General features: G+C 34.6%; 1 protein-coding gene across 1 annotated transcript; it reads left to right on the forward strand.

The window, feature by feature from the left end:
* Positions 1 to 395: 395 nt before the first annotated feature.
* On the forward strand, positions 396 to 10,384 carry LOC126752579 (growth/differentiation factor 8). The gene is made up of 5 exons (XM_050463492.1): positions 396 to 593; positions 2,412 to 3,818; positions 3,928 to 4,185; positions 9,172 to 9,554; positions 9,645 to 10,384. The coding sequence occupies exons 2-5, from the start codon at positions 2,780 to 2,782 to the stop codon at positions 9,813 to 9,815; spliced, it is 1,851 nt and encodes a 616-aa protein (XP_050319449.1). The 5' UTR covers positions 396 to 593; positions 2,412 to 2,779; the 3' UTR covers positions 9,816 to 10,384.
* Positions 10,385 to 19,808: the final 9,424 nt, after the last annotated feature.

Consider the following 19,808-nt stretch of genomic DNA (forward strand, 5'->3'; position numbering starts at 1 on the left):
ATAGTGCAAGCTTGTATATTTTTTGCATAAACACACATTCACGTGTGCACAAAAAAGTGTAGAAGGCAATTTCAGTGTACATACAAACACACTTAACAACTTACATGGCGGCATACTTACACTCAAACACATATACATAACAGTTTTTAGTGAGCAGTTTGTGAATGTCTCAAGTAGCCGGGTGGGCTGAGCGTCAAAGGGCGGTTGCGCGGTGTGGCGGGTGTAGCGTTCGCCCAATTACTTCGTAGCTGTAAGCGCTGCGATTGCTTTGATCACTTACTAGTGACGCGGCGCTGCTAGTGCTGGTGCTGCTGCTGCCGCCGCCAGAGCGTTTCGTAGTTTATTAATAAATCTAGTGCGCTCGTTAGGCTGTCACTTCATTCATCAAATGTGTCGCAAGGTGGCAAGACGCGTGTCGCGGCGGTGTCTACTTAAAAAGCTATAAATCACACTATCGTAACGCATTCGAAAGGGTTACTAAATAAATGGCAACAAATTGCAAGTGTTTGAGGAAGTTAATTCTGAAGTGTTTCAAGTACCAAAAATGCAGATAAGCTTGTAGCTTCTTAAAGAAAAAGAACGAATGCACTCAGGTAGTTATTATACGCAGCGATAATGCTTTGCAATAAATACTATGGATGTGTATGCTTGTTAATCAAATTTCAAGTATTAGTTAAAAATATAATCACACTTAAAAATTTTGCTTGGAAAAGGTTCGAGAAATGACGCCACTAATTAATTTGGAAAGAATTGCGGCCATGTACACCTCCTTCCAAAAATTTAACAAATGTGTGTTCTCTATGAGCTGATAGTGTTCTAATTATACGTGTCATCGGCATGCGAGCGTAAAAAAAATTGCTTAATGCGCACTAGCTGGGTTTGTGATCATACTTTGAATAAATTTTGAAAGAAATATGAAAAAGGACTAATGGGAAATTTACAAAAAAATTATAAAAAAAAACGGGACTAATGCAAAAACAAGAAAAGAAAAGTATGTAATTATGTTAACATTATAAGAAACATTTTTTAAACATTATAAAAAAATATATAATGATGTTAAGAGACAAAGTTATAAAAAACGATTGAAAATCTTCATAAAAATTTTATTAAATAAAATGTTGTGAGATAATAATATCAATTATTTATAATAAACAATTTGAAATAAATTTTGAAAATACTTAATTATAACAAAAAACATACAAAAAATTATTAAAAATAAAATTAAAATTTTTCAACAAGTTTATAAGTGAAAAAAAGCAAAGTTATATAGAATAATATAAAAAACATTCATAAAAATATAAAACAAAATATTATGATATAACTGTATAAAATGCTATTAAAATATATTAAAATAAATATATTTAGAAAAGACAGAATTATAAAAAAATCAAAAAAATTATTAAAAAGTACTTTTGGCCAAAAATATATACAAATAATTCTTTTTTTTATAATTTTGTGTCTATAAAACATTTAAAAATAATAAAAAAAAACAATTTCAAAAATATCCAAAAGGAAAAACTTTTGAAAAAACTGTTTACTATTTGAAGTAAGATATTTAAAAGTTAGTGAATGTTTTTAATATTCCTATTAAAAACGTGATTTTTTTATCGTTATTGAACCATACACTCGTGGCCACGCAAACCTTACCACTCAAAAATTTCAAGTATAGTGCATATTTCACTACACTTTATAGCGGTACTTTTTGCGGTATAGAAATTTTTTATATAGAAATATGTTAATCACATTTTATTAATCAAAAATATTAAAAATTAAAAACAAAACAAACACATTCAGCAACAGATAAATCAATTGAAAGATAGCGAGATTTACGAGTACAAAATTATATCGAAATATATTTTTTATTTTTTTAATTTAATTTCATTTACGCTATAATCGAAATGAATATTTTGTTTTATTTTTTTTTAATTGAAACACGAAGTTTAGTCGGTGTAGTCCGAAAAAAAATTTAAGAAAGTATAGTGGTAAGGTTTGTGTGGCCACGAGTGTATAATTGTTACAAAAACCACAAAAACATTTTTCTCCGGAATTCGTATGTAAATTACATTTCAGTATTCACAGAATTGATAATCGATTGAACTCGCGGCCAATTTGGTGATTGGTGCTGTAAGCCGATGAATTCGTAGTAATAACGAAGCGCTTTCAAGTGTCGGATACCAACAAAGTTACTACAACTTTATAATGCTTTAAAAATTACAAATAAATATGGTATAACGAATATGAGAAGCGAATATGCGTTTTTTTCTGGCAGTCACTTTAATGCGAAGAATTTTCAAGCGTTTAGTTGTGCCAAATATATGCCTAAAAAAAAATTATATAAATTTAATTTTTAATATTCAAATATCTTAAAATGTGCTTTATATTTAACAGTTACCTTCTTTCTCTCTTTACAGGCGCAATTTCATGACACATTCAAATTTTCAAAGCCCACAAAGTGACAAATCCCAGTGTTTATAAATTTTTCCAAATGAATTGGCTTTGAAAAAGTGCTAAACATATAAAGAACAAGAAAAGCAACAACTTAAAACAAAACTATAGTGCAAACCACCTCTATGTTTTTAAAACAACAACGGACTAAAGTGGGGTTTTTAATGTTACCAAAAAGATAGTAAATCAGTGAACATACAATAAGAAAGCATATATTTGCATAGCTAACAAAGCAAGTGAATATTAACGGTAAATAAGTAATTTAAACGCCGTCAACTTCAAACACCAAAGTAAACGCCATCAACGCACACCGTCCAAACTACTAAGCCCAGCCATGGCCAAGTGTTTTATCCTATTCATACTGATCGCCTTCGTCGTGCTCGATCACAGCATCATCTATGGACGTTACCACAGTGACACACATGGTCCGAACGACTCTGACGGCCGGCAAGCGATTGCGGATCACATGCGTCCAGCACAACACCACAATCACCGGCAATTACTGTCGGCGCACACATTGCCACACACAGGCAAGCGTACGCCGCATGTGAAGAACAATCGACCGCGTGTTGCTAAGTCGCGACGCATACGACAGTCGTCGTGGCAAGAGAATGTGCCGCCAGATACTATAAGTAGCGCAGAGCAGCGTGCGGAACGCGAAGAAGCCGAAGCGGCGCTGCGACGTTACGTGCACATACAACGCCACATGGCGCATCAGCAGGAGCATCTGCTGCATCACCAAGACGAATACGGACGTAATCAAAAGCAAAGGGCGACACAAATACAAGAGTGGCGATCCGAAGAGCAGCAAAAGCAGCGCGATGTGTCGCTATACCCATTTAATATGCGCATGCCGCGTATTTGGCAGCACTTAGGCGGCACCGCGGATGTAATGCTCGGCGATGCGCCGAGCTATGACAGCGTGGAGACACAACGTTTCGATGTGTCACTGCCGCTGGCGGAGACCACTAGCGATTCTGATGAGCTGGATGATTTTTTGGCGCCCACTGTTGAAGCAGAGCAGAGCAATTCGTTGGAATCGGAGTCGGAGTCGTCAGAGAAGGAGCAAAGCTCGGAGACTGTAAGACAACAAGAACGCAACGGTAAGACCGATTGTCCAAAATGTGAAAGTAGTCGGCGCGTGGAACACATCAGCGAGGAAGAGCTGACACTGCTGCGCATCGAGTATGTGAAACAACAGATTTTGGAGAAGCTGCGGCTGAAAGAGCGTCCCAATGTGTCGGCGGTCAGTTTGCCCAAACCTATTTATGAGGGCACAACCATCGATGAGGAGGAAGAGGACAGCGCTAAAAATAAGGAAGTAGATGATTACTATGCGCGTACGAGCAAAAAGTTCATCTTCCTGCAGAAAGGTGAGTGGAACGGAATTGTAGAGAAAACTATTACATTATTGTACTATTTGAATTTACTGTTGTCTGCTAATGAATTTTTAACTCATCTACAACAATTTTTCATTTGCAGAAAAACGCGAATGTCAGCGTTTGGGCACGAATTCATCCATGTGCTTCTCGTTCAAAATCGACGATGCTGATGCTGATGGCTTTGATGTCAATACCGCTGTGCTCTGGCTCTTCAAGAGTAAAAGCAAACGCACGCATAGGCGAAAAGCCGCGCGTACAAGTCCGCAAACCATTGTCGTGTCGGAAGTGCAGCAAAACACACACCCGACCTATTTACCAGTCGTGAAAACAATCGCCATACAGGCGATCGATGTGCAAGGTGAGTGTGAGCTTATTTTAGCTGTGCTTTTATGACTAAAGTGTTTAAAATAACGATTAACTACGGAAGAAATCGGGTAGTTTAGGAATTTAAAGTATTTGTAGACGCTGCCTTTAAAATATGATTGATTCTCACAAGTCTCCAGTGGAAAAGATTGAATATGTTTTTTTCCATTTAAACTTTAACTTTTAAAAGCGCTGTGAAAAATCTTTTAATCCGCTGGTGATCGTGTTCGGTCATATTTACCCAATAATGTTATTATACATACATATTTACGTATGTATTGAGGCGAAACTGCAAACTTTTTACAACTTTTTTTGAATCCAACGTATTTCTACCATTAAACCGCAAAATCATTTCAAACTGATTGAATAATACAAGTATGTTCGTATATAAATATCTCCCTTCCGCTTTTTTGCTCTTTATTCAATGCTTTATAAAAAGTGTTGCAGTGATCGGATTTAGTTCAAATACAAGTATGCGCCGTTTCGTTCGATAATCTGTTTTCATCTAGACGGCAATTTCATAATACCACCCTCGTAGAAGCTCCCTCCTTATTTGCGAAGAACTCGGACAGCCACTTTTCACAAGCCTCTTTTGAGTTGAACTTTACACCCACAAGGGCAGTCGCCATGGACAAGAACTGGTGGTAATCACTTGGTGTTATGTTCGGTCGATATGGTGGATGCGATAAAACCTCCTATCCGAGCTCTAGTAGCTTCTGAAGGGTCATCAACGAAGTGTGTGATCTGGCGTTGTCCTGGTGGAACACTACACCCTTCCTGTTGGCCAATTCTGGACGCTTCTGATCGATCGCCTGCTTCAAGCGGTCCAGTTGTTCGCAGTAGATGGTAGAATTAAGCTTCTGGCCATATGGGAGCAGCTCATAGTGGATGATTCCCTTCCAATCCCACCAAACACACAGCAAAATTTCCCTGGCCGTCAATCCCGGCTTGGCCACTGTTTGGGACGATCATCGGCCTTTGATCACTACCGTTTTCGCTTGATATTGTCGTATGTGATCCATTTTTCGTCGCCAGTCACCATCCGCTTCAAAAATGGGTCGAGTTCGTTCCGTTTCAGCAGCATATCGCAGGCGTTGATTCGGTCCAGAAGATTTTTTTGCGTCAAATCATGCGACACCAAATCATCAAGTTTTTGTTTGTATCCAGCCTTCTGCAGATGGTTTAAAATGGTTTGATGACTAACTCCCATCTTCTGGGCGTTGTCACGAGATGCCGGTCTAATTCGATGTTTTCCATGATTTGATCGGTATTCGTCGTCACAGGTCTTCTGCCGGCTGGCTTATACATGGTGTAATTTTCAGCCGTCTGAATCGTCGAAACCATTCCTCCGCAGTTCGAAGAGATACAGTATCATCCCCCAAAACAACATTAATCTCACGGAACGTTTCTCTAGTGGTTTTGCCTTTAACGAAGGAAAACTTTAAAATAGCGCGAATTTCGGCGTTAGTGAACTCCATGTTTACATGTCTATAACCGTTTAATGCAATATCCAAATTAATCATGCGTAGCGTCGTTTTGTAGGTTATGTTAAGACCTTTCAAAGATGTATAGTACTCCCAGATACGAGCTCTGTAGCGCTTTATACATAGCCGCGAAATTCAAAAGGCGGAAGGGAGATATTTGACAACCTAATATACGTATGTATTGAGGCGGAACTTCAAACTTTTTACAAGTTCAAGTATTTCAAATATTAAACCTCAACATCAGTTCATACTGTTTGAATAATATGTTTGCATATATCTCAACACATGGTATTTCTTCTCCACCCAACTTGAAGTACATTCTAAGAACTGTTGAGCTTTTATAGTACACTTCATTATATTCTATAAAACCGGTTGTTTCCAGCGCCTGTGTTATCTTTGTAGGCATACAAATTTGTGAAGCTGTAAAAATTTGTTATTCAATACAAAAACAGCAACTGAGTTAAGGACAAAGAAACAATTGATAGCTACCAAAAATCATTCTGCTTGTCTTTCTCAACTACACACACACAGCATTTATATATTTTTTTTAAATTTAATGGGTTTAGCATAATGTGGGGTCTTTGAAGTGTCATTTTTAATCAAGAAGTCAATGGAATTATTATAAATATAAGATTAAAAATGCGAATCAGGCTCACTAATTTTACTGAATTTATTTATTAAAATATAATCCAAGAAACCGGGTTGCGAATTGAGATTCAAGCAATTATGTAAGGCAAAAAGAGCTAAACCATGTTGATATCTTATAAAAAATGAGTTTTCATTTTTTAAAGATAAGAAAAATATTAGAGCTCGATGTATACAAATGCGAAAAAATGTGAATTCTAAAAAAAATTTTGTTATTTTTAATTTTAAGTTTGGGATTAAAGTTCTCTTCAATCCGATATTTTTTAATTTTAAGATTTATTTATAATATTTAAACCGATTTTTGTCATAAAACATTTTATTTAATTTTCATTTGAATATCTGGAATATTTTTGATTTTTTAAATATTTTATCACAACTTAAAATTATGAGTACATAAAGACAAAACAATTTAAGTGTCACTTAATTTAGACAGACTTAAGCTTTTTTAAGTGTGTGTGAATAAGCCACGCTGCAATTTTCGTATACAAAAAAATCTCAGAAATGCCGATTCGTGATTTGGACTTTCGCCGATCACGAGTCTGAAAAAATGTGTAAACAAATGGCAAATGGAGTAAAGAACAGAGTAAAAAAAAAATTATAATAAAAAATAATAAAGGAATTAAAGACATGATGAAATAAAGCAGATAATTTTTGTTTTCTAAAAAATATTTAAGAAGAAGAAATGTGAAAATAAACAATATGAACAAAATTTGCAACAACAATGATAAATCCGCATTGATGAAGCGCAGAAATGAATAGTGAAAACAAATAAAAACAAATCAATAAGGAATAAAATACCGAGAAAAAACAACGCATAGCTTATTAAATAGGCGACTATTTGATTATTGACCAAATTAATAGCTTTCTGGTTATCTATAATTACTAATAAATACTAAAAGTTGCACGCTAATAGATGTTAAGAAATTAATTTAAAGAGCCCACTGCGCAAATTAAGCTTTTTAGATTCAGTTTGGTCATTTGACCTTTTTGATTAAGAGAAGTATAACTTTATGGCATACTAAAAGTACATCCGGAAGCGTTTTTTTGGGTTCTAGTGTGCCTTCAGCAAAAAGTTATTGAAAATACTTAAAGTTATAGGAAATTTTTTTTGCATTGTCTATTGTAAAAGTAGAAAAAAAAGAAGTTTCCTTTCATTGTAATTCTGCGTCTTTGAAATTTTATTTAATTTACTGTTAAAAAAGTTTTAAAAAATTTAATTTTTATTGAAAATGAATTAATTTCGATGTTGTTGTTGTGTTGAAAGCTAAATTTTTTTGTGTCAGGCCAATGAGAACAGGTAAACTGCAGAACTTTCGAAGCTTTCGGGAATTTTATAACAAAATATAAAGCTTTCACTTGTATACAAATCACTTGTGACATTCAGAATGCAATATTTTTAAAGCAGAAAGAAAGGTTGTTATTTAAAAAATAGTTTTCATTTAAGAAATATGTTGTTGTAAATACTAAAACAATAATAACTAAAAAGACAAACAGCTTTTTTTAAGTAAAATAGTTTTATGACTATTATTTTGGCCTAAATTAACACATGTTGGTCAGGAGAAAATTTACATAATTTTTTAATTTTCAGATAAATAAAATTCGACATTTTTTTTATTTTTAACTTTGACAATTTTTTTTGAATTTGAATTTTAATTTCGGAAAACATTTCTAACCGAAAAAGACAAGGAAAAAAATATATTTAAAGTCCTTGGCCATACTTCCGATTACGTCATCCATACGGTTTGCTTAAAAATTTAGACAGAGTAAAAAGTTGTAATTTAAAAAAATTATTTTAATAAAAAAAATGTTTTATTTTAAATACTAAAACAATAATAGTTAGAGAGACGAAAAGGTTCTTCTAACTGTTTAAAAAAATATTCTCCGAGTATTTTTTGGCCTAAATTAAAAAATATATCATATAATGTTTTATTTTTTAAACAAATGGATTTTGCCATGTATTTAATTTTAATTTCGAAATAATTTTTTTAACTTTAAATTTTTTTTTTGAAACTTCATATTTTTTCGGAAAAAACTTTCAACCCAAAAAAGACAAATGAAAGATTTAATTTATCACATAAGAAACCTTTGCATAAATTCTGAGGCAAATCTGAGCTTTTAGAGCTTTCAAGAAATTCATTAGTGTAATAAAGCTTTCACTTGTGTTATAAAAAAGTTGAAAGTTTGAGGAAATCTGAGCTTTTGGAGCTTCCATGAAATTCTTAAGTATAGTAAAGCTTACACTTGTGTTAAAAAAAACCTAAAACCCGTAAAATTCAAACAATAGTTTTTCTAGCGCTTTCATTGGAGGTTTTTAATAAAATACTTCTTACTCATGAATCCTAAACCGACTTTCATTATTCTTTTTTAATTCGAACTGACAAATATTATTAAAAAAAGAACACATTACAAAAGCATACTGTTACATAAACTTCAGCTTATGTTACTGTGAAATACTATATTTCCTTAAATTTCGAGGATTGATTAAAGGTAAAGAACAACAAGCCTCGGATGAGAGAAGAAGATTAAAAGCATGGAAGCTTGTGAGAAAATAGTCAGCATAACAAAGTCATTAAAATCTGAGTATTTCAACAAATTGCCGAAGCGGCGAACTTTTTATCAAATGCTGAAAAAGTATTAAAAAATTAGTTAATCTTTTATGTATTTATAGACTTTTTTATATCAGTTGCGTGACACCAAGCGAATTTTAGCAAATTATTATAGAGCGAATTTTTTTAAAATATTTTTTTACGTCTTTTATGTTTGTCTTTTAGCATAGCTTTTCGTGTATTATTAATTATATCTCTGTTAATAAAATAATTTTAATAATGACGTTTTTCCTTTCTTAATTGCAGACGAATGGATGAAGATCGATATTGAATGGCCCATCAAACGTTGGTTCGGCAATCACGATCTCAGCCATCTCATACACATCTCGTGCCGCACTTGCGACATGGCCGCAATGGAGGATATGATATCCGTTGACAAGGATTATCGGCCCTTCATAATGGTCGATACGCGTAATCGGCGGCGCGCTTCACGCCAGAAACGTGGCATCAATTGCACCGACGGTGTAACGGAGTGCTGCCGTGAGAAGCTCTACATCTCATTCGATGAGATCGGTTGGGGTGATTGGATCATTCAACCGCGCGGCTATGATGCCTACTTCTGTCGGGGCACCTGCGGCAGCGTAGCCAGTGTGGCACAGTCGGCGACGCATCACAGCGCCTTCCTGCAGGTATTGCATATTGTTTCAATTATGAGATAAAAATTTCTTTTTTGCTTTCGTTTAACACGTACTTATGCGCTGTATTGTTGTTTCTTGCAGAAAATTGCATTGTCGCGACGCAACAACCGTGACAGCAAACCGCTTGAGCTGGTACCTTGCTGCACCGCCAAACAGTATTCTCCGCTGAAGCTCGTCTTTATGGATAGCAATAATACTGCGACACAGAAAACCTTTCCGAATATGGTTATTGAGTCGTGCGGCTGTCGGTAGTCGTATCGTTGCGTCGCTCGCGACGCCAGCTGAATGCATACTGTATTATCGCCTTAGTTTGTAAGCTTATTTGTCTCAAATGTCTCGCATTAATTTGAAAATCCATAAACATTGCATGCATGACCGTTTTGTAATTATAAGTCTCATTCAGTTACCTTTAAGTAATCATTTGTTTTTCCATCCAGCCAATTAGCATTATCGTTGTTAAACCGTTTAGTTTTTTTGTTGCAAATGCTCATTGAACTTAAATCGCTGCCATAAAATAATTAATTTATATCTAGGCTTAATTGATTTTAACATTTTCTGCTGTTTTTTATAAGAACTGCTCAGTACTTAAGCTCTCGAAGAGATATTAGTTACTATAACTGTTAAGATTTTGTATTAATTAGAGTTTTACCAAAAATAATTTAAGTAGTTATGTTTTGGAATTGTAAACATTTAGTTCAATTTCTAGTTAAATAATATTTTTTAAGACTTAGTTATATTGGGATGCTCGAGCGCCATTAGCATATTTAACAAATATAGAATTAAAACTAACTTTAACTAAAATAAGCTAAAATGAAAAAATAAAATCCAAAAATGTACTTTGTAAACACTGTAAGCTTTGTTCTCTTTTTCTCTGTCTCATTGGTCCCTGTCTCATTCAAAACTATTCCAAATCATTAACGGATATTAAACGAAAAGTGAATTAAACGTTGCCTACATTTAGGCATTTCTACTAAAACGAATCATTAACAAGTTCACTTGCTAGCTTGGAAATTGCGCTTCCGACAAATGAGCAGCTCCTTGAAAAGTTCCAGACTTCAGATGGGACATGACTTAATCGACCCAGCCCGCCATGCTGATTAATTGTATTTATATTTTATAAGGTTTGGGTTTTAAAAACTTCTTGGCAAAATTAATAGGTAAGAAGAAAAAACGTTAACTTCGGCTGCACCGAAGCTAATATACCCTTCACAGGTGCTTTTCTTTTAGTAACTATGGGTTTAAGTAAATCTAAAGGCGTAACCGGCCAGTGATTTTCATCCAAAGGAAAACATTTTACTAGTTCTCTTTAGCCAGGTTCTTTGCTAGAAACATTAAAGTTATTTAATAAAGAAAATGGATCTTTTAGACGCTTATAGTTATTTAAAATTTTAAGAAGCTTTATTATTAACATAAACTTAATGAAAAAAAAAACTGAAAAAGTCTCCAAATGCAAGCATTTGACCCCGATCGTTTAGTTTGTACGGAAGCTATATGCTATAGTAATCCGATGTGAACAATTTTTCCGGAGATTATATTATTACTTTACGCAGTAATCCATGTCAAATTTCGTGAAGATAGCAAGTTAAATGCGAAAGTTTTCCATACAAGCCCTTGAATCAAAGCGTTCAATTCCGACAAATGAGCAGCTTCTTGAGAAGAAAATAACGTTTGCAAAATATGAAAAATATGAAAATACGTATATGTATATACAGACGGACGGCTAAATCGACTCAGCTCAACCTACTGATCATTTAAATTGTATGCTTTATAGGGTCTCCGACGCCTCCTTCTGGGTGTTACAAACATCGTGACAAACTTAATATACCCTGTCCACAACACATTAAGCGATAATTGCGGAAAAGTTCAACTATAAGTATTTGGTCCATATATTCAGTGCCTAGAGGTTTGAGCAGTTTTGGTTCGATTTGGATAATTTTTAGTCATAAGGTGGCACACCTCAAAAGAATTATTCGTGCAAAATTTTATCCTGATATATTAATTGATTCTTAATACAGGAAAGTGCAAGTTCCAAATGGAATTTAAAACTGTGTTATATGGAAAAAAGCCCGATTTCACTAGTTTTGTGCTGAATTTAGTTTAAGTTGGTCGAGCAGGTCTTGAAATATGTGATTTCTCCTAAAAGGGGTCGCCCGTCGACGAATTTTGACACTGAATCCTTTAAAGCTAAAATTTGAGGTATCTTGATGAAACTTGGTACGTTCCTTAGTACAAAAGAAATTACGAGTTCGTAGATGGGCGTAATCGGACCACTGCCATCCCACAAAACGGCATTAACCAAACACTTATAAACTACCATAACTAAGCACTAAATTAAGGCATAAAACTGTAATTTGGCACAGGAGTCACAGTGGTAAAGGGCACCTGTGCGTAAATTTTTTTGGAAAAGTGGGCTTAGCCTTCTAATATGTTTAATGCACATATCTCTTAAACCACTAAAACTACTAGAAACAAATTGGCTAAGCTCGAATATTATACGCATTCGTATGAAAATGTATGAAATCGGAAGATAACCACGCTCATTCTCCATATAACGGTACTATTCAAATCTACTAAAAGCGTAATAAATAAATAACTAATTACACTAGAGACATGAAATTTTACCTCCGTTGGTACGAGAGAACTTTATGACGGCACCGCCCACTTTTTAGTAAAATCCCATATCTCAGGACCCGATCAACCGATATCGACTAAATTTACATACGTACGTAACATTCTTATCACATTACTATATCACAGAGTGAAAACGGGCGAAATCGGACTACAACCACGCCTACTTCCCATATAACCTAATTTTAAAATTCACTTGATTCTTTCACTTTCCATTACACAATTCAAGAGTATTAATTGTAACAGTAGAACATTTTGCAGTAATAATTCCCTTAAATTATGTCATCTTTTGTCGAAAAAATGTCCAAATCTAACCAAAACTGTTCAAGACCCCAGGTACCGAATATGTGAACCACAGTATCTATAGTTGACCGAAAATATCATTCAATGTGTGAGATATACAATTGAAATTCAGACAGAACCCTTTCCTAACAATAGTAATTCTGTGTATCAAAAATGGCTTGAATCGTGACAATACTTCACTGAGCCCCCATATATCTGAGGAAAAGTTTTTCGAAATTCCTAGTGACTATATACTGCATACAAGGTCTGTCGCAAAAAAAACAGGGCTGTTAAAAAAAAAACAACAAAAAATTAATATTTTTCAAAAGTTATATTTTTTTATTCAAAGTAGTTTCCTCGTGCTTCGATACAGCGTTTAGCACGGTCAATTAGCATTTCGAATTGTAAGTGTTTAAGGTAATTTTTCAGAATGCTCTTGAGAATATCGGTCGTCGCCTTTTGGATAGCTGAAATGTTCCGAAACCAGTGTCCTTTCATGGGCAAATGAAGTTTTCCAAATAGGTAAAAATCACAGGGTGTTATTTCGGGTGAGTAGGGTGAGTGATTAATGGTTAATATGGAGTTTTTTGTCAAAAAATCAGTGAAAAGCGTCGACCGATGACACGGCGCATTATCGTGCAACAGGCGCCAGGACCCTGCCTCACGGTATTGTGGTCGAGCACGACGAATGCGTGACAAAAGACGCTTCATAACACCAGGGTAAAACACAGCATTAATCGTTTGGCCAGGTGGGACGAACTCTCGGTGTACAATACCCTCGGAATCGTAAAAACAAATCAGCATTTTTGACTTCTGAAGACGACCGACTATCGTCACAGAGGTCCTCACACCTTCTTGGAATCGCTTAAACCACTCATGCACATTACTACGGGATAGGCACTAACCACCATAAACTTTTTTCATCATTTGAAATGTTTCAGTAAACGTTTTTCCAAGTTTAAAACAAAATTTAATATTTGCTCTTTGCATTTTACGGCCGATGACAAAAAGCTGCTGTCACTTTTTGATCGATAACATCGATTGTAGTTATCCAATTGTCTTAAGATTTTTACGAAATGACAACAAGAGTTCAAACTTTTCATTTCATATACCAACCAATAGGTGGCGCCACCAGAAACAGTTATATTTAAAAAGTTCTGTTTCTTTTGCGACAGACCTTGTATATCGGCCAACATGTGAGTTAAAAAAACGCAGCACTGTAAGGTTTACTGTTGTAACGGTGAAAATGGCGGATTCTTTAATAGAGAACGGGTATGTATAAACTAACCTGGAATGGTTACTTATAAAACGTGTATCTGATATAGGAGGCGGAACGGAAACATTACGGCTGCCGCCGCCTCTTAGTTCGCTGAGCTTTGTAACGTTATTTGTCATTGCCAATACGCAGAGGATCACAAATCTTCCGCAAAACCTTAGCCTGATACCTGCGTTTCATGTAGCAAGACGGAAATAATTAGGGATTTGCAGAGTTTGGCATTTGTTCGTCGAGAGAGGACTTTACTTTTCAATTGTCTACTTAGTCCGAAGCAGCACCTGTTGGCAAGAGTGATTCTATGTTGAATTTAAAAAATGACATTGTTTATGTGGACAATGCTGATTCCAAGATAGACGAAATTAAATACGACTTCAAAATTAAGATCGTCCATAGTTACGAGGGCTGCTATATATATTCTGGCCTAGGGCAACACTAAGTGTTGCCAGGTGCAATCTGACATTTCCATTGGAAAGTTTGACATTTTTTAGCATAACATCACTCAGAACGTTTTGTCATTTAATCGTGAATTGTTTTGTTTACAGGGAAAAATTCATCTCGGCCAAAAAATGGAATTAACTCGTGAACATTTTCGTGCGATAATTTTTCACAACTTTCGACGTGGATTATCACGACAAGAGTGCATCATGAACTAAAATCTTTGTATGGCTATGAAGCACCAATGTGAAAAACTGGTACAACGATTTCAATCGTTGCCGACGCTCGCTCAAAGACGAAATCCGTGAAGGTCGTCCAAAAACAGCCGTTGTGCCAGAAAACATCGATGCCGTACGTGAACTGATAATGTAAGACCGTCATGTAATATACCTTCAGATAGAGGCATGCCTATGTATTTCTCCCACCAGCATACATTCGATATTGCATGAACACCTGGCCGTAAAAAAGGTTTGTTCTCCTTGGATCCCGCACAATTTGACAATCGCTCAAAAAAAGGCTCGTGTGGATTGGTGTAAAGAAATGCTGAAAAAATACGGTCGCGGTGCTTCAAAAGACGTTTATAAGATCGTCACAGGTGACGAATCATGGATCTATGCGTATGAGCCCGAAACAAAACAGCAATCGACAAAAAAAAAAAAAAAAAAAAACATTTTCGTTGATAAATATGTCTATTTACATTATTAGGCCAGAAATATATATAGCAACCTACATACGTACTAGCCAAGTCGTTTAATGACAGAAGTCATTTCGCCTTGTCCTCGTACACTATCAGACTCACCAACGTCATTTCATTATTCAGCCTGTGAATTGCAGAACTAACGGAACTTTTGTTAATGCTAGTGGTATTTAAAATCATCGGCATACGCTAACAGATGTATACTCTTAGAAAATATTGCACCTTCCATATTTGGTTCTGCACCTCGTTTAATTTCAAAAATGTCACACAAAACGGATTCACGTTGGCATAGCGCCGATTCGTTTCGTGCTATCGAAGGAGGCTTGAAACTTAACAAATAGTTGGAGTGTATCAATTCTATTTTGATTGGTGTTTTCCAAGATTTGGCGCATGGTGAATACCAGGTCAATTGTTTGTTTCAGCTCTAAAGCCACACTGATAAGGATTCTTGACGGTGGATATTTTCTAAGTTCAAAAAAGAGTCCAAAGTTTCCAGTTTGGTGGATTGGGCAGATCACACTTGGGTTCCAATCATCAGGCATGCTTTGGTCCGAACATATCCTTCAAAAAAGCTCATGCATGCAGCTTGTCAGTTTTTCGCCGTCGTATTTGAATAACTCGGCCGGCTAATCCATCGGCACCTGCCGCTTTCTTGTTCTTGAACGGGAGTAATTGCTGTTCGTACTTATTCACAGTCGTGTAATGGAATATCTGTTCTATCAACATCGAAGGATCGCCATTTAATGGTGTTACACATTAATTGCCATTCAGCAGGTTGAAGTATTTCCACCATAATTTAGCATGGTCTGTGCATTAGCCGCTAAATGACTTCTTTGAATCTTACAGCTATTTTTGTCTGCATACGTGTCTCGCTTCCCTCTTCAAGTCTCGGTATTTATACTACTCAGCTCGAACCGCGGTCTTTCGCAATCGTACCAGCTGTCCTTTTGACATTTTCGAAAATCAGTAAATTCGTTTCTAGCTGTACTTAAGAAACTTAAAATGATTGCCCATAGTTCGATTATACCCAGTAGTTCATGAATTCTCTCAGAGAGCAAAACTGCGAGTCGAGTAGCTAACAGTTCGGCCGTCGGTGGTCGAACCTTCCTTGTGTAACAATCCATTTGGAGACGTTATGTCATGGGGTTTGATTTATTTCGATATTACTATTCATTAAATAAAAAAAAAAATAATTTTATAGTTACCTACCTCTTCGCTTCCAATTTTTTAAATGAGCCAATCGTTTTTTATATTTTATTGTTTTTTTTATAATATTTTGTTTTCATTTATTTTTAAATTTAATTAATCTCCATCTTCATTATCATTCAACGTCACCTTTCACCTGTTTATTTATTCATTGTTTATGGTTCTATAATGTGCTCGTCACCCACACTTCCCTGTCTTCAACTTAAATGTAGGTTTTTGTCATAATATAGGTTAGGTAGCAATCACTTTGTCTTTTTCTCAATACTTTCATTAATTAATTTATTACATGCTCCTTATTTTCTTTATTATTTCTTAGTTTTCTGTTGGTTTTTTTTGTATATTTTGTTTGGTAATTGTATTTAGTTGGTATTAGCAATGTAATGAACTTTAATGTTATAATATTTATGTATAAATAATTATCTCGTATAATGCTTAGTAGTTTAACGCGAATGAACTTTTTTATATATCGGGTTTGAATGAGACTTTTGTTGTTAAATCCTTTCACATGCTTTTTTTTATTTTTTTTATATTTTTTTTAGAATTATGAGATGCGTACAAATTGTTTGCAATTTCATTAATTTGCATTACATTTTTGCTTGAGTTTATAATTATTTAGTAAGTGAGTTTAATATGCAATTTGGTAAGTCTTCTTATGTGTTTGTGTGTGCATAGTAGTTTTACGAGTTACAGTGCATCGTTTTAGAATTGTGGGTTTCTCGTTTTAAAATTGTGGGTTCGCGTGTTGTTTTCCGTTAGGCGGCAGAAAGGTTTGTTTCAAATTTAGTGTACATACTTTGACTACACATACATATACATGCATTATTTTAATTTATTTCTAATTTCTGTGAAAAATTACGTTAGCCCGAGAGGCATAATGAAAAATTGTGACTTTTTTATTAATAATTTTTGAAATTTTTGTTTGGTACAATTTAGCTCTGCTGAATTTTCAAACACCAATAAAATTTTTCACATATGTGTATTATAGATTTGGCATTCTTCGATATTTTTCGGTCAAATGAGCATAACTGTAAACCTTTGCAATAAAATTTTTGCAATTGCTTAGATATTATTATATGTATTCTGAAAATTCGGTGAACTAAATACGTTATTATTCTAGTTAGTGTAAATAGTTTAGTAGAAAAAATTGTGTCGGAAGCAAAGTGTTCAAATGTATTTGCAGCCTTTGTGTTTTCAAGTAAAAAAAAAACAAAAAAAAATAACAAGCAATTTAAAACTTACTGCTTCTAATAGATTTGTTTGTTTCTCCTTCAATTGCCACAAAGAAATCAATCGGTTCTTTCAAAGATTTATTTTGTTTTTCACCACAAACTCTTAACGTCACAACGCCTAATACTGAATATATGTACAAGAAAAAAAAATAAAATAAAATAAAAACTGTTGGCCAAGGCATGTTCGAGTTCAAAAAACTCGTTAATCTTCGTTCAGGTGTTAGACTAACGAAATTTCAGAACAAAAGCAGGCGAGACGAGTAACCAAATGTTGTCAATTAAAAAAGTGCACCTTTCTCATTACACATAATTAAGTAAAGTAATTATTTCTAAACAACACCATTTATATAACAAATATATCTCCTAAGTATATCTTCGTTATTCGTATAGACCATTCATTTCGGGTTGAGTTGCTTTTCAAATCTTCTTCCTTAAGCCGTTGCTCGAAAGTTTAGCTTAAAGTGTTAGCTTTTTATCAATTCTCATGTAGGCAGCATCTTTAAGAATCACCATACTTCAAGCTGAAGAGCAGAGCGACTGCTTAACCATCTAAGCTAATAATGGGTGTTCCAAGTAAAGTACTTTTTTCAATACCCTTTTTAGGACAGATCGCGCGTGAACTACGACCAATTAAAGCCTTGCAGCAAAACATCACGCGTGTCATTCGCCATTTACCAGTTGAAATGCTCGAAAGAGTCATCGAAAATTGAACTCACCTAAATATTAGCTAAATTTGATAGAAAAAATACCAAAAACATATTGTTACGAATAATACTCATTAAATTTGCAGAAAATTTTTTTCTTAATCGATTATTCCAAACATGCACTTTCGACGGTTAGAAAGTGCCTCAGCTGCAGCAGTTGTTTTAATAATGCTAATGTAAATTTCATCTCATGGAGACTGACGATGAAAATGCTTTTGAATTGAATTGGAATTTACTATTTTTCTTGGATTCTTACCTATAAACAATTTGCATTTCGTGCATAAATATAATATAATGAATGATATGTCCAACGCTATTGCTTGTTAAAAATTAAAATTAGAATTATAATTCCCGTTGTAGTAGCAGAAAACTTTCCTCAAATTTTGAGGTCTGGTTCATATATTCGCTTATGTATACTAGACTGTCATCGGTTTCTGACTGCATGCTTTATGGAACTAATATTCCATGCATCAATTATGGGTAGTCCAGAAATAGTCTAATCATGTCAGAAACTTATATATGCATACATAACTTGAATGACAACTAACTTTCGGTAACAGCGGTAACACGCAAGCGAGTCTGTAAAAAAAAAAAAAATTGGAAAATTTGCCCCAACCAAAGTTGCTAGGCCGATATGAATCGTGATTTATAACATATTCGTTCAAGGTGTGTCGACCCTGCAACTTTTACATTTATATAGGGGGTATACTGTTGGGAGTAGTTTGAAGTTTTTATAAACAAATCAAGAAAATAATTTTCTGGCGCTCATCGAAATACCACACCGGCCATGAAAACATACAGTAAAGAAGAGTACATACTGACCCTATCTATCAAGGTTGAGATACAATATATATTCAAAGATGCTATTCACAGATCGTGTATGATCATTTCAATAGTATGTGCTTGCGGAAACAATATTGTTCTTTTCGTCGGGCATTTTTTTAATTTTCTTCGCACACATCAAACACCGTCAGTTTCTCCGCTAATACCGACTGTTTACCAAAATTTACATTATGTATGGCTATTAGTCAGTCGCAAATATCTCAATATTATGACTGCTATCATAACTTGTTTTAGTGTACTGTCCTAGAGTATTAAAGAGAGTGTTAAAGTATGAATACGTTACTGCAACTGAAAAATTAACCAAAGTTTATTAAAGAAAGTAATATACATATATATATTTAACTTGTTCTATAATTTTTTTGATGTGAAATATTTTTCAAGGATTTTCATTATCTATTGGTATATAGATAAAGTATCGATAGTGAGGCCGCAGAGTCTGTTAAAATTCGCGTCAAGCTCAGGCATCCTAAAGGATGGCTACTCCTAATGGACCTAATAACTGAACTCCATCTGGCATCGCAAAGTACCAAAACTGGTTAATGTGTGGCTCATTGGCCTACTAGATACTAATAATTGCCCCTGAAACTTATGCATTTATAAGTTATAATAGCAAATATTTTTTCAGATTCCCTTACCAACTTGGATGAGCTTGAAATCTGACCAGGAATTAGCAAATTAATTCAAACCTACTAACGACTTTTAAATTGAAAGCAACGTAATGCTACCAAAGGCCTAATACAGTGCTTCTCAAAATTACAAACTCTAGGTGGTTATCTTCGTTTTAAAGTATACTGCTGTCAGTAGCCATAGGCCATGCAGAATCATGTTACAGTTGTAAGGTAGACCGGTAATTAGACCTCTACTAGTCTTACACAATAGATTGTAGTGAAACATTTCGTCACCTAAAATGAAAAACAATGTAACATCCAAAAAATCGAAATTGAG

This window comes from Bactrocera neohumeralis, chromosome 3, assembly GCF_024586455.1.
Source record: "Bactrocera neohumeralis isolate Rockhampton chromosome 3, APGP_CSIRO_Bneo_wtdbg2-racon-allhic-juicebox.fasta_v2, whole genome shotgun sequence".
Classification (NCBI taxonomy): Eukaryota; Metazoa; Arthropoda; class Insecta; order Diptera; family Tephritidae; genus Bactrocera; species Bactrocera neohumeralis.

Bases quoted from the DNA above. Each gene is read 5' to 3' on its own strand.
- LOC126752579 (XM_050463492.1), top strand. From the start codon at position 2,780: ATGGCCAAGTGTTTTATCCTATTCATACTGATCGCCTTCGTCGTGCTC. The intron at 3,819-3,927 runs GTGAGTGGAACG...TTTCATTTGCAG, and splicing joins GTTCATCTTCCTGCAGAAAG to AAAAACGCGAATGTCAGCGT. The intron at 4,186-9,171 runs GTGAGTGTGAGC...TCTTAATTGCAG, and splicing joins ACAGGCGATCGATGTGCAAG to ACGAATGGATGAAGATCGAT.